This window comes from Meleagris gallopavo, chromosome 1, assembly GCF_000146605.3.
Source record: "Meleagris gallopavo isolate NT-WF06-2002-E0010 breed Aviagen turkey brand Nicholas breeding stock chromosome 1, Turkey_5.1, whole genome shotgun sequence".
Classification (NCBI taxonomy): domain Eukaryota; kingdom Metazoa; phylum Chordata; class Aves; order Galliformes; family Phasianidae; genus Meleagris; species Meleagris gallopavo.
Genome location: NC_015011.2, coordinates 102,286,886 through 102,300,180, shown reverse-complemented (window position 1 = coordinate 102,300,180; position 13,295 = coordinate 102,286,886). Strand labels below are relative to the sequence as shown.

The following is a 13,295-nucleotide window of genomic DNA, read 5'->3' as shown; positions in this document are numbered from 1 at the left end:
TGAGGCGGCGTTTAGCACAGAACCACTTGGAGGGAGGGGGGAAAGGAAAAAAAAGAAACAAAAACGGCCTCGGTCGCATTGCAAATACCGAACGGAACACTGCCAATACCCCTGCAATTCACATTTCCAAACTAACCTTTACCTCCCACGGTCAGGTAGATCATTAAAACGCAGCAAGCTAAAACTCAAGGTGACTATTACAAATAAAAATTGGCTTCCGTGAATAGCTACACAAACAGATGGATTCCTTTTAACAAATAGAAACAGCACAGTCTAATTTAGACTCCCGTACAGCGTCAGCAGTTCAAACTTAAAAGATGTTGAACGATCCTTCTCCACTTCAGTGCAGTGTAGGAAGAATAGCACACGTTAAAGTTTGTTACGAAAATAGAGTTTATTAAAAACACATCCCTATTGTTTTGAGGAGCTTTCACCGTTACCTTTTCTTAAATTAAAAAAAAAAAATAGAAAGCACTTCTACTTCTGATTTGTAAACTTTTTAAAGTCAAAACTTTAAAAAAGTTACAGCAAAAATGGGTAATATTTTAATCATATCTTCAGTATTTTTGTGTTACGTTGTGGCTATTTTAAATAGAAGGGAAGCAATCAAATTGCTTACAATTCCCCACCAACTACCGAGGGGCTGATAGAAGCAGAAGCAAGTATAATACAGCAGACTGTACAACTCTAAAGCTCTACACTCCAACAAATGTCCCTGTCCTCGGCTGAGAGATTCCAGTCCCTAGCGAGGAGCCTCCGCGACCGCGCTCAGATCCTTTTCAGCTTGTTCCACGGATGAGGTAGCCTCAGATGTTAACTCTTCCTCAGGCTTTACGCCTGAAGGTTCAGACTCTCCTTTAGGAAGTTCTGAAACAACGTCTGCGTCTTCCATTTTGCCGCTATGAGATTCGTGGTTTTTGTCACCATCTGCCCTGTCTGTCACCTCGGGTTTTTCCTTTCCTCGGTTTTCTTCCTTGTCTCTGCGAGACTCCCTATCTCTAGAATCTCTCTCTCTGTCTCGATGTCCACTGGACCGTCTGTTTCTGTCCTCCATGTCCCTGTGCCTATCGCGCTCTGGGCTCCTTCTCCCCCATTCTCTCCTGTCACGATTACCAAGCCGCTCATGATCTCTGTCGTCGCTGCGGTTGCCGTAGCGCTCGCGGTCATTTTCTACCCGATTGCCAAAAGATCTCCTTCCGAACCTCTCCTGGTCTCTGTTAGGGGTGAACGTCTGCCTGTCGTTCCTGAACTGCCTCCCGTCTCTGTTCTCCTCGGGTCCGCTGGGCCCTCCGCTTCCCGGCATCCCGCCAGGCCTCACAAAGTGGCCCGGCGGAGGGAAGGGGGTTTTCATTCCATGGGGAGGAGGCATCCCGAAGCCCCCCGGGCCCGGTGGGGGCCCTCTGTGCATCATGTGGGGCGGCATGTGTCGCGGTGGCATCATGGGGAAGCGCTGCATAGGAGGCGGTGGCATTCCTGGCGGTCGCTGCAGCGGTATCAAGCCTGGCCGAGCACCCAGGAGGCCGGTGGATGGAGTCTGCAAGCCAACAACAGGGGCCGGAGGGGGTGGCGCGACTCCTTGGGTGCCTGAAGCAAAGAAACAGAAGCATAAATTAAAATAAAGTAACGTCGTTTTAAAAACGTTCAGAAAGTCTCATGAAATGAGGAACACAGAAATGGTGTGTGGGGAGAGCCGTCTACAACGTGTCTCATGATGGTTTGCACGCTGTCCAGAGAGCTCTGTCCTTCAGCAGAAGTTTCTTTTGTGCTACAAATAATTACTGTTGAGACAGACAGCAGATATTTGCCTCTCCTCATGGCTGCACCGTTTGCAGGTCTGATGCCTCAACTCCAACTCCATGCCTTGCTTTGGCTGCTGACCAAACACCTCCCTAATGGGTTATGCTTCACAAGCTTCCAGATTACAGACACGTGCTACCTCAGCTAGCTCTAGAACCCTCCTCCTCTGTGATAAGCACCATTAAGGCATTCCTGGCTAAAATGCCTGATATTTCAGCTGGGTTATCAGCAAGACTCCCAAGTGCAGAAAAGGCAGCAGTCAGTAGTAAGTGATGGGGAGCTAAAGTCAGAGCACCAGCTGGGAAAGGAGCTGGGAGCTATGCAGTTCCATCAGCTATGCAGTTCCATCTACCCTTCCCAAGAAAATCGATAACACAAGTTTGGTTTTGCAACATAAAACTAAAAGGAAATGCAACAGTTTCTGGATTCTTTTTTCCAACAGTTTTCTATCTTTCGCAGAATCACAGAATGGTTTGTGTTGGAAGGAATCTCAAAGACCACGCCATTCCAACCCGCTGCTGTGGGCAGGGCTGCCCCCCAATAGCACTAGATTAGGATAGAATCATAGCATATGTTCAGTGCCAACTATTCTCCATTTTTCATTCTCCTTCTGGAATACTGGTGTCTTGGTTTCAGCATGATCTTCTTAAGAGGAACAAGAGGAACCTCTCAAAGCCAGCTGACACCAACTCAAGGAGCTGTGGCCAAAAGCTGAGCGGTATGAGGGGCAGAAGAGTGCACTGCACCATTAAGTGTGTGCAGCTCATCATGCAAATCCTCTATGTTCAACCCACACTATTGACTCATGCCCTCTGCCTTTCACACTGGATCCATCAGCCCCAGGCATTTCTGCTCAAGAGGAATTTACCTGCATACCTGAGAGAGGTATATTTATACAGACATTTTGAAAGTAAAAGCCAAAATTAAAATTGTTTTATTTCCCCACACATTAATAAAAATGAAATGCGAGAATGCAGCTTACATGCAAGTTTGTAACTATTGCTCTTGGGCAAAACTGAAATGCCAACCAGCCACCTAAATTAACATTGAAATTAAATACTTGGCAGTGTCACACTGAAAACTGCATCTTGAGCAAAACAGAGCAGACGTGCTGTTGTGCAGACATCCCACCTTCCAGTCGGACATCACAGCTGATTTATTTAGCATCTGCAGCCCAGCTAAGCCTGAGCTTTTTGCAGAACTAGTGCCCTGCCACCACACCACTTTTCACACTAAGGACATGTCTGAAGAGAAACCTTCTCATGCACTTCATAGTGGTGATAGAAGGAAACTACGTTTCACTGGTTGAGTAAACCTCAGGGAGCAAAGAGATGCATGTTCTTCCAGTCCATGGTGCCACCTTACCTTCCCCTCCAAGCAGCCACTTTTAAGACCCGGCTTGAAAGATGACACTCTTTGAAAGCAATGATCCACCAGCAACAGCTTGCTTTTTTTTTTGAGGTTTTTCTGTTTCCTTTTCAAGATAAGCAGCCCCTTCCCCCTTTCCCCTCAGGTTCAAAACTAGGGCAACCTGTGGCCTTGTCTGAGCTCCTCCTAGACTCAGTCCCACACATCTGGCAAGACAAACACATGGCTAACAGTGCCTTCCAAGAAACTTATTTTGCTGAGTTTTGAGATTCGGGGATATTTTTAAGTAAATTCTTCCACAGAATTTTAAAAATAAGACAGAAAGAAAGAACTAAGATTTAATGGGCTGAAGAAGATAATAGGCATGTTTCTGCTCTACAGCAGCAGATGAAGTGAGGGCTACGACTGCACGAGGCAAGTGAGATAAGCTTTTTTAATTAAACAATACCTGCCATTTCAACCTCCCAGCCATATTTCTACACAAAACAATGCATGGAAGCAGCACAACGTATCTGGAAAGTCATTCTCCTCCAATCCGGACTGCACCATTAATGCAGCCGCAACACTTTTTGTTTTCAGTAAACCCCCTCACCTTTCCAGGCTGAAGTATACTGCAGAAAGCACTGTTAGTTTCTACTTATGCTGACAAATTAGGCACTAATTAAAAATTTACTCCAAACAAGCTGTCCAGAAATACCCCCAGGTTAACTGAAAATGTTCAGCAAAATTAGCGGCACAGATCAGGTGCAATGCCTGAGAAAATTCAGAGCCTTTTCTTGCTTTACATAAGGAAAGAGAGTATGCAAAATGTAAATAGTTTATCAGACCTGAAGAGAAATGCAGCAGCAGCTCTTAGAGAAGCAATTAAGTTATTTAATGACCATCTCATACCTGTGCAAACGAGTGATGGAATTTATCTGCCCCAGCCTCTATTTTATTTACGGGCTCGCATTTGCAACCCTTTCTGTAGGCAGCCTGGTCTTCTTGCTTATGGATTCGGCACTCCAGCCATCCCTTCCATTGGCTGCTTCCTCTGCTTAAGCTGCCTCAACCATGGCTCTTATTACAAGACACGGCTTTTATTGCTGGCGATACATCATCCTCAGACCGTACACCTAAGTGTTAATTCTGTTCAAATGTGTAAAAATACAGATTGCTTTCACGTTTTTTTTGTGACTTTTACCAGTAATGCATAAGGAGAGGCCATGGGCACTTAAGAAGCCTTTAATGTGAAGAACTCCTACAAAGACAACCCCATCTCCAACCACCTGAATGTTCTCATAGAGGCAAGAGCAGCCAACCAGTATCAAAACTGTCCTGCTTTCACTTTACTCATGAATAACAGCCCAAATGCTACACTTGTCCTGAAGGAGCATTTTCTATCCAGAGAGCTCACAGCCAGGTGTCCTAACTGTACTGACAATCAGGCAAAAAGCCAGATTGCTGTGGCACTGTAATTCTGATCCCGATCATCTTCTCTCCTGGCTGGACACATTCCCTTATGATAATTACCAGTGTTAAAAATGCTAGCATGGGAAAGGAGTGTGGCATCTCATTAGTAGTGTGGCTTTTTTTTTTTTCTTTAAATTGAACTCTGCTCCATAAGATGACAGTATCTCACAATTGTTAAATTGCTTCTAGTATGTGTTGTTACAGGAAAGCAAGTGACATTTTCTGCATTTAACACCTTGCTTCGTATACAACTGTCAACTTGGATAAAAGTACACATGAAAACACAAAGTCAAAAGCTTAGGAATCCAGCAGATCATCAAACCAAGGGTTTCAGGATGAGGCTGATGCTTACGTTCCGCAGTTCTGCTTGCCACATTAATTCTCCCACCATACTCCAGTAGGCAATGCTGCATGTTAAAACTAGAACATCACATACTATCAGGGAATTCTCAGAAGAAGTACCAAACACAATGTTTTGAGTCGTGTGTCTTTTTCTGATGTTTTATGAACACTTTAAGAGCAGGTCAAGAACATAAAGAAGTCTAAATTTAAGAGTCTTAATATTGCTTCACACCCTAAACAGGTTGCTATAGATGCCAACATTTTTCAGCAGTTAGTGCCCATCACTGAAGCCAACAGGAACCTGCCCCTGTTCACTTAAGATGGTTTAAGAAGGAAGCAAGAGCCCAGCTATGTATGTGCACAGTGTTGGTTACCAATGTTAAGATTTCTACTGTTCCCACTTTATACAACATAAATACCAGTCATCCAGGACAAAGGGTTCATCAAGGCAAAAATGAATTCCACCAATGGTGCTTGAGAGTTGATGTGTTCCCTTACCTCTGAATTCCCATTCAGTAGTATTAGAAATGTAACATTCATACATATAATTAGCAAGCATGCAGTGTTATGCTTTTAAAATGGGCAAACAATTTGGAAACATTAGGTTTACCATTGTTCATAACCTGTACTATGAAAATGCTCCTACCTCCTTAAGTCCCCACACTCGCTTTGTAATAGATAATATTCATATGAGCTCAGAGAAGACAATACACTGCCTTTTATAATTTAATGCAGACTACAAAAAGACCATGTAGTTACTGGATAGCAAACCAACAAGGGAGCAAAGAACTGTGTTCAGTGTGCATTAATAGGAAATGAATATCAAGCTCACTGAAAACTATGGTATATTATTTTTTGATAATATGTAATTATCATTGTAGAAATTTTGGTAAAGACAGCATTAGACAAAAACCTAGCAATATCATGTGTTTAATCAAGATAATAGATCACAATCTGAATATTTGAAACACAGCATCTGAAACAGCAATTTATTACTGATCCATATTACAGCATTTGCTCAACAGGAAGAACAAGTTGGCAAATCAGAAATGATATCAAGCTGTCACTTTCTGCAGAATGTACACATAAAAGGAGTCTAAAAATATCTCCTTGGCAGATCATTTTAAAAGTGACACATGAGGACACACTCAAAGCCAGTAACAATCTGGATAATCTTGTTCCAATCCAGAACAAGAAGCTGTAACAACGGTGAATATGATCAAGGATACAACTAAATCAAAACAACCTGAAGGTCTTTTTTTTTGTGTTTGTTTTTTTAAGAAATAAACAAAACAAAAGAAAAAAAGACAATGTCCACAAAAGATCACCTTACTGAAGCACAAACGTCTTTGTCGGAAGTGATGAAAGAATTACATTGGAGGAACAAATGAAATTAGTGGAGGTGAAACAGAATGTAACTTACAATACTAAGAAAGCATATGAAATCTTACAATCATCGATTTGGAATGACTTTGTAACATATCTTCCACATGAAAACCAAACAGATAGATAAGCTTCATTCTGAAGTTACAAAAATTAGAAAAGAGTCCCTGTATTTGTACAGTCTACGTAAAGTATTCTCAAGTAAGGTTACTGAATTTAAATTTAAAAGTCTCTTCAAAGCAATCTTCATTCCTCGAATTCAGCTTTGCTGAGGTAAGTTCTTCTATCCTGCCCAAATATTCGAAGACCAGCTCTTCATTCTTCTTGTTAAACTACTCAAGCCCCTTTACCCCTACTTCCCCAAGCAGTCCTCATGACATACTTCATGATGCTGTCAAGCAAATCTTTCTTCCACCTTCTTTGTCTCAGCTTGGAGAGCCCCATCATGGGCAAAAGGAGCAGTTTAAGAGGACTCCGTGAGCAACTAGTCACACGATCAGTCGTATATTCAAATTGCTAAGCCATATGCTTGCAAACACAGGTTTGATTAGTCTGAAGCATGACTCCTTCACCTGCACTTTCCCCAAGGCTAACTGAGGGTGATGCTGTACCTGCTCACTTACTTCATCCAGGTCATTTGCTTCTGGACTGCACAAGACTGCACACTACGGCTACACATTGTAATTGTCAGGCCTGCCAGTCCTGGGCTCTGGGATGCATACGTAGATTGCATCTCACACCCGTACACATGTTGAAGCCTCAGCACACTCCATTTCCCAAGCTTTGATTTCCCTAGGAGCGAAGCCTGATGCAGAGTGAAAAGGAAGGAACGACGATGCAGTCTGGCCAGCTCTTGAATTCAGATGACGGGGAGCTCAAGGCTCAAGGGACACTTTGCAATCTGGTCAGCATGCATAGCAGTAAGCGTCACCTCCGCCACTGTTTTCTTCTGGCTCACAGGGAGACTGAATCTGGACTCCCACACGCAGTTACGCTCCGTTATTAAGTGAATTGAGGTGGTTTTAACGCAAGTATTTCATTGGGGTTAACTTACTGAAAAGACTCAAAAAAGACTGAAACTAATTTTCTTGTATCACATATGTGATGGTGACTACCTCCCCGTAACTCCAAAATGTCAAGATGGAATTATTTTACCTAACTCCTTGATTCTCTAACTTCTTAAAATAAGATGCTCATTAACATAAAAATGCATTTAGTTAAAGAAACACAGATCTCGTAACTATTATTTTGAGTCTACTTTGTAAGTCTGTCTTAATACATGAGCAGACAATCTCAGAAAAAGAAGAAAATTTCTATCTGCCTGTTGATGAGACACTGTTGAGAGCAGTCACTCTGACCCCACCAATAGCTTTATCCACCTCGACTACTCAGTAAACAGCTACCAGAAATAAAGCCAAATTCTTCAGTTTCAGATTTACCAAATTCAGTTTCCTTGAGTTCATAAGAATAAGAAAGCTACCACCCGAGTCATGGACACAAGTAATTCATTTACTTCACTCCAATCTTCTTTATAAAATATTTTTGTTCTGTGTACAGCGATAGCAAACTGCAGACTCATTGGCTTGGAATAAGAAGTTCCAGTTATGCTGGACAAAGACACTGCAAAACTTCAACAGTAACTGAAGTTTATTGGTAATGCTGTATTACAATTGCTGAACATTTAATTTGGTCATTAAGAGGGGAAGATATTTATTTTTATTTCTTAAACAACACCTTTCTGTACCCTATAAAAATCTGGATGCTGGTTTTAGATATTCACTTTTTAAAAGAGTAATTTTCAGAGAGAAGAGGCACTTCAGTTTTTGAAAAATCCCTTTCAAAAGCTGTCATTTGGAGTTTCTAACATGAAGCATCCAAAAATCTCTAGTCACAACTGGAAAATGTAGTCTTCAAATGTGAAAGAGCAGTTAAGCACCCAGGGAGACTTTTTTTTTTTTGCTGTTTTGCAGTATGCACTGCATATTTCTGGACAGAAAAATACTTAAAACTGTATGTCCCATTCACTTGTCAGACACTTTGTTAGAGATCTAAAATACCATAAATATAACAACCTCAGGAGGAAATGTTTTCTGAGTGTATGTATTCTTGACAGTGACACATGAAGGGATACTTCTAAGGTAACAACTTGGTAGAAGGTTTCGAAATCTATAGAACTACAGGACTGAATAAAACTTGTTCTTTGTTGTTTTTTTTAACCATTTTATTAAAATCATTCATTCCATACATAAAAAGCATACCATATTTTCATAGATTTTAAAAAATACACTAAAAAAATACTGTTCTGCTGTAAAGATAAATGAGTCTAAAAAGTCTAAAACTCAGCTCAAATGCCATACAAATGTTTTAAATTTTCTATGTTGTAAAAACCTCCGTTTGTTAAAGGAGGCAACATGGCATTCTGTCCTCTATTTCTAAGTTAAGCGTTATGGCTTTTTTGTTTGTTTATAAAACAAATCTTGACTAATAAAGTTTTACTGCTTCTTGTAAAATCAAATATTTAAAAATATTTAAAAGCCAAAGAGGACAGAAATTTCAATAGTTTTAAGAAATCTGCTCTACTTCACCATTAACTGAGTCAGCAGCAAAATCAAAATTAAACTATAAATTCAGAGACCAATAAAACAGAAGAATATACACAAAATGAACTTACCAAGAAGCGGAATAGCTTGGGTGACAGGAGCAGGTACATTAGTAGGTGCTACGGGAGGTGGAACAGTCGCATATATTTTGGAATTATCAGTAGTTTCAGCATTCCCTCTGGATCCAGAAACCACTGTTGGGATGGGATTTCCTACAGATGCATCTTTTGTAGTGTCTTCATTTACTCCAGTTGCTGTAGCTAAGGAACAACGCAGTGACATATTAAAAAATAAGTCAGCTTTTCTGCTTGCATGGTAGCTTCCTTCTACCGTTGCTTGCTCAGAATTCAAGCACACTTACAGTTTGGGATGTTTACTGCTGGAGTGTGAGGAACAGATACTGGAGGAGTTATAGGTGGTGGTGGTCCAGGAGGAAGAAAGCCTATAAGAAACGTACTCATTAATGCTACACATCATTTACCAACATGGAGCCGTGCTGTTTATATGGCAAATATTATTATTTGGTATACGGTTAAAAGAAATACTGAATATCTCTATGAATATACCTGGAGGCAAATGCATTGGGTTGAAACCAGGTCGTAAAAATGGAGGTGGTGGTGGTGGTGGTACTCCAGGAGCAAATCCAGGAGGCGGAATTCCTAAAGGCGCTGTGAAAGCAGGTGGCTGGAGTGCACCAACCACAGGAGGACCTGAGGGATGCGGTGGAACCTAAGGGAAAAAAAAAGAAGTGTGTTACCTCGAGACTGAATGCGTTACTCCTTGTTTAGACAAAGACTCTCTTCATGTTTAGCCTGTTAAACAATTTAAGCTATCTTAAATTACATTGCAGCAAGGTGGCTTAAGTAACAGCAGCCAAAAGACTCCTACAACTTCAAGTATCACTGATCTCATTTGCCTCTGCTCTTAAAAAAGATTCCCTGTGCTAAATCATTATTACTGCATGATGACAAGTCATCTAAATATACACTTTACACAGTAGCTGAAATTCATTTTACCATCTGGCACAAAGCACTACTAAACCATGAATGTGAACCAATTAAAAGCCTTCTCTTTTTATTCTTTTCTATTTTGCTACCTGAGTTTGCATACTAGAGTGAATTTTCTTTCCTTATTCTTTATTTTTAAATTTTGGTAGGTATCAAACTGTTTCTGAATGAAAACTGTGTAAATTAAACTGGCTACTAGACTCATAATTATTAATTTACTATAAAAGCTACACTGAATGTGCAGGAATCAAAAGGAAAAATCAAAATATGTATTTTTATTTGAAATTTGACTACTGAAGTGAAGGAGAGCCGTGTAGTCAAGTGACCGTAACTAACCTGCCCGCATCAAACTTCAGAATTACTACACAAAGGCCCACCCTACCTTACGTATCTATGGTATAAAGGGAAAGCCTATTTTATTTTATTCTCAGAACTGAACAAAGTGGCATTAAAGTGAACTAAGTAAAATGGTCTTAGACCTGCAAAGATGCTTCAAGTTGCTAGGTGACCAATAGCACTTCAAACTTTTGTTCCAACTTCTTTGCTAGTGGTCATCAGTGAGCTGAGGAACTTTAGAACTTTTACTATTAGAATTATTAAATCAACTAATTACGAGACTCCAATTCACTGATTATTAGGCTTTAATACAGAAGTGTCACTTTTTAATTCATTATTTATCTTTGTTTTACAATAACATTAATTTTAGCCCTGGCCTGAAGTTAAGCTAAATGAACAGGATCTGAGACACCACTGCACATGATAGGAGAAAAAAAGATTCTGAAAAAACTTGAGAGGTTGACAAAGGTTACAGGTGGTCCCCTATGGGACAGTTGGCCGGACTGTGCAGGTGCTTTACAGAGTGTTAGGTGAACAACAGCCAAACTGCACAGAAAACCAGAAACTTCTGGGTACCAGGACCATCCAAGGCCAGCACTGAATACGTAGGCAAGCTCAATCCAGGAATACCACATAGGGCTGATATTGCACAGATGAACACTAGTGCTGAGTAATTCTAGAGGTGCTTGCATTCAATCGCAGTTAAAGGTTTAGAAAATGTACACCAAAACCATAATGACTTAAGTCCTGGTAGGTCCTTTTGTTTGTTTGCAGGCACTCCTGCAGAGAAGAACAGCTTGAAAAAAAATTTGTTTATAGACACTGCAATAGAACTGCTGATTGCACAAATGTGTTTATATAATGTATGCACTTAACTGAAGGAACTGAGCAAGGTAAAGGTAAAAACAGACAAATACGTTAAGTGCTGCCAGCCCTCACTCAGTGAAAAGCCGAGAAAACTGTATGAATGGCTTCAGAAGGGTAATGAATAGTGAAATTGTGTCCGAATGAGAGCAGAAGTAACATCAAAGGAAAATAATTTAGGTAGATATGTGAGGATATTCACACCTAATTATCAAAGCTTAACTGCTCTACTTACTCCCCTTCCCCTCAAAATTTAACCTTAAGACATAATTTTATGTAACATGGCAAAAAAGCAGAAGAAAATTGTGCAAAAACATCGTATCTAATTTAAAGTTTCTCTGTTGAAGAGATGGAACCAATGGCTAATAAACATTGACTGACAAGGACAGAGGACTGGTGAACAATTTCATATTAGCAAGTAGACAGGAAAAAACAGGAGTACTGCAAATTCTACAGAGGAGACCTTTTACTAATGGGGAGATAAACAGTGGGGGGAGGGGAAAAAAAGGGTATTTTATTAGCAGCATTAGAAACTGGAGTGACTGAGCCCTCAATAGTTTTAGCACAAATTGTGCTGCATCTCAACAAACGTGTCTCGGGGTTTAGTTTGTGTCCAGACACCACTGTTTTTCACAACATACCTCTCAGACTGAGAATTGAAGGAGAATCACTGGCCTGGCATGGTCTGCATCCATGCTCCAAGACAAATATCTGTTTAAGAGCACCTGGAATATCCACTCGGAAGACTGGCAAGGAGCAGCCTGCCAGCTTCAATGTAAAGAGTATATGGTGGAGGAGCTGTCCAAAATCCATCTAGTTGTAGGGAGGAGGAGCATGTGGTACTTGGTAGCATACCAGGAAATAAGGGAGGTATGGACATTTTGGATTGTGGTTTCTGGATAACAACTCATTAAGCAAAGAAAATGGATTCTGGGCTGGACTAGGAAACTTACAGTAAGGACAGACACAGGAAACTTCAGTTTAACGCCCTAGTGAAGTCTGAGTCATTCTTCACTGTAAAAGAGTGACAGTTTTGGTAGGGTACCACAAGCTTTGCTAAGAAAATGGAACACCAGTGAAGCTCATAATTGAATGTGTAACACAACCGGCATCACAAGTGCTATTAACTACACAAGTCTCTCTCTTGGCTGTTAACTTAGAGTAGAATTCACCTTCAATGCTGCAATATGACTTAAAAATAAACAAGGACCTACCCTCAGAGCGGTCCACTGAGGTGGATTACTCAGAGCTGCAGGAGTGGGACCAGATTCAGCAACAGCTCAGAGATCTGAATCTACAGGCAAGAAAAGGGGCTCATGCCAGTGGCACAACACAACAAAATTCCACCTGTCTTGCCAACAACCCAGGATACTGTAGCCAAAGAGTGCTGTGTGGGCTATCAGGCCAAAGAACTAGACTTACCTACGGGGGCTATCACTTGTAAAAGATATTACTGGTTTTAAACACCTTACTACTACGTACATTAATGGGTTTCATTTATTTTGACAGCAGGAGACCAGTCTGCAGGCAGTCACACCCCTCACAGGCAACATCTAGCAGAGCAGGGCTTCTATGTGCACAGCCCATGCACAGGAGGCCTATTCGGATTCTAGCAGAGAAAGCAGTGATGAATCTCCTTCAGATTCCAACTATTTAGTGGGACAACGTCAGGGCTGCAGACAGAGCACAGAGCTGCTAACCAGGCCCTGGCCTCAAGTTGAGCTCAATGTCCAGGATATAAGATACTACTGGATAGCATGAGAAGCTGCTGGACACAACAGATAACAGCATAAGAAGCTGACAAAAGTTACTAACAGTGCCATAAGGAATGGCTGGACATGACAGCTGGTTAGCAGAGTACTCTGTATACAACAGCCATGCTTCACAATCAGAAAGAACCATCTTAGAACAGGCTTTTGGCAAGGCAGTGCCTCGAATAGCATAAAGGATTTAGTATTAGGTAATGGCATCAAGTTGCAGATCTGCATCTATAAGATCTAGATCAGGGACCAACATGGAGAATCAATTAGTCCTATAGTCTATACCCCTTGCAAGCCTGGAACAGAGAAAAAGAGGGGTGACTATAACAAAAAAGAGGGTTAAAGAAATGAGAAATGAGAGGATAAGGTACAGGAATCATGCAGTC

The 13,295-nt window shown here is 41.0% G+C and overlaps 1 protein-coding gene across 2 annotated transcripts in view; it reads right to left on the bottom strand.

Moving 5' to 3' along the window:
• Nucleotides 1–375: 375 nt before the first annotated feature.
• The window catches only part of SCAF4 (SR-related CTD associated factor 4), a 33,527-nt gene continuing 20,607 nt past the window's right edge, over nt 376–13,295 (bottom strand). For both annotated transcript variants that reach the window (XM_003202904.4, XM_010722856.3), the window contains 4 exons: nt 9,509–9,671; nt 9,304–9,384; nt 9,014–9,202; nt 376–1,584 (listed from right to left, as the gene is read on the bottom strand). In XM_003202904.4, the coding sequence (XP_003202952.1) occupies nt 743–1,584; nt 9,014–9,202; nt 9,304–9,384; nt 9,509–9,671 (1,275 nt within the window). In that variant the 3' untranslated portion in view covers nt 376–742. The remainder of the gene's footprint in view (nt 1,585–9,013; nt 9,203–9,303; nt 9,385–9,508; nt 9,672–13,295) is intronic.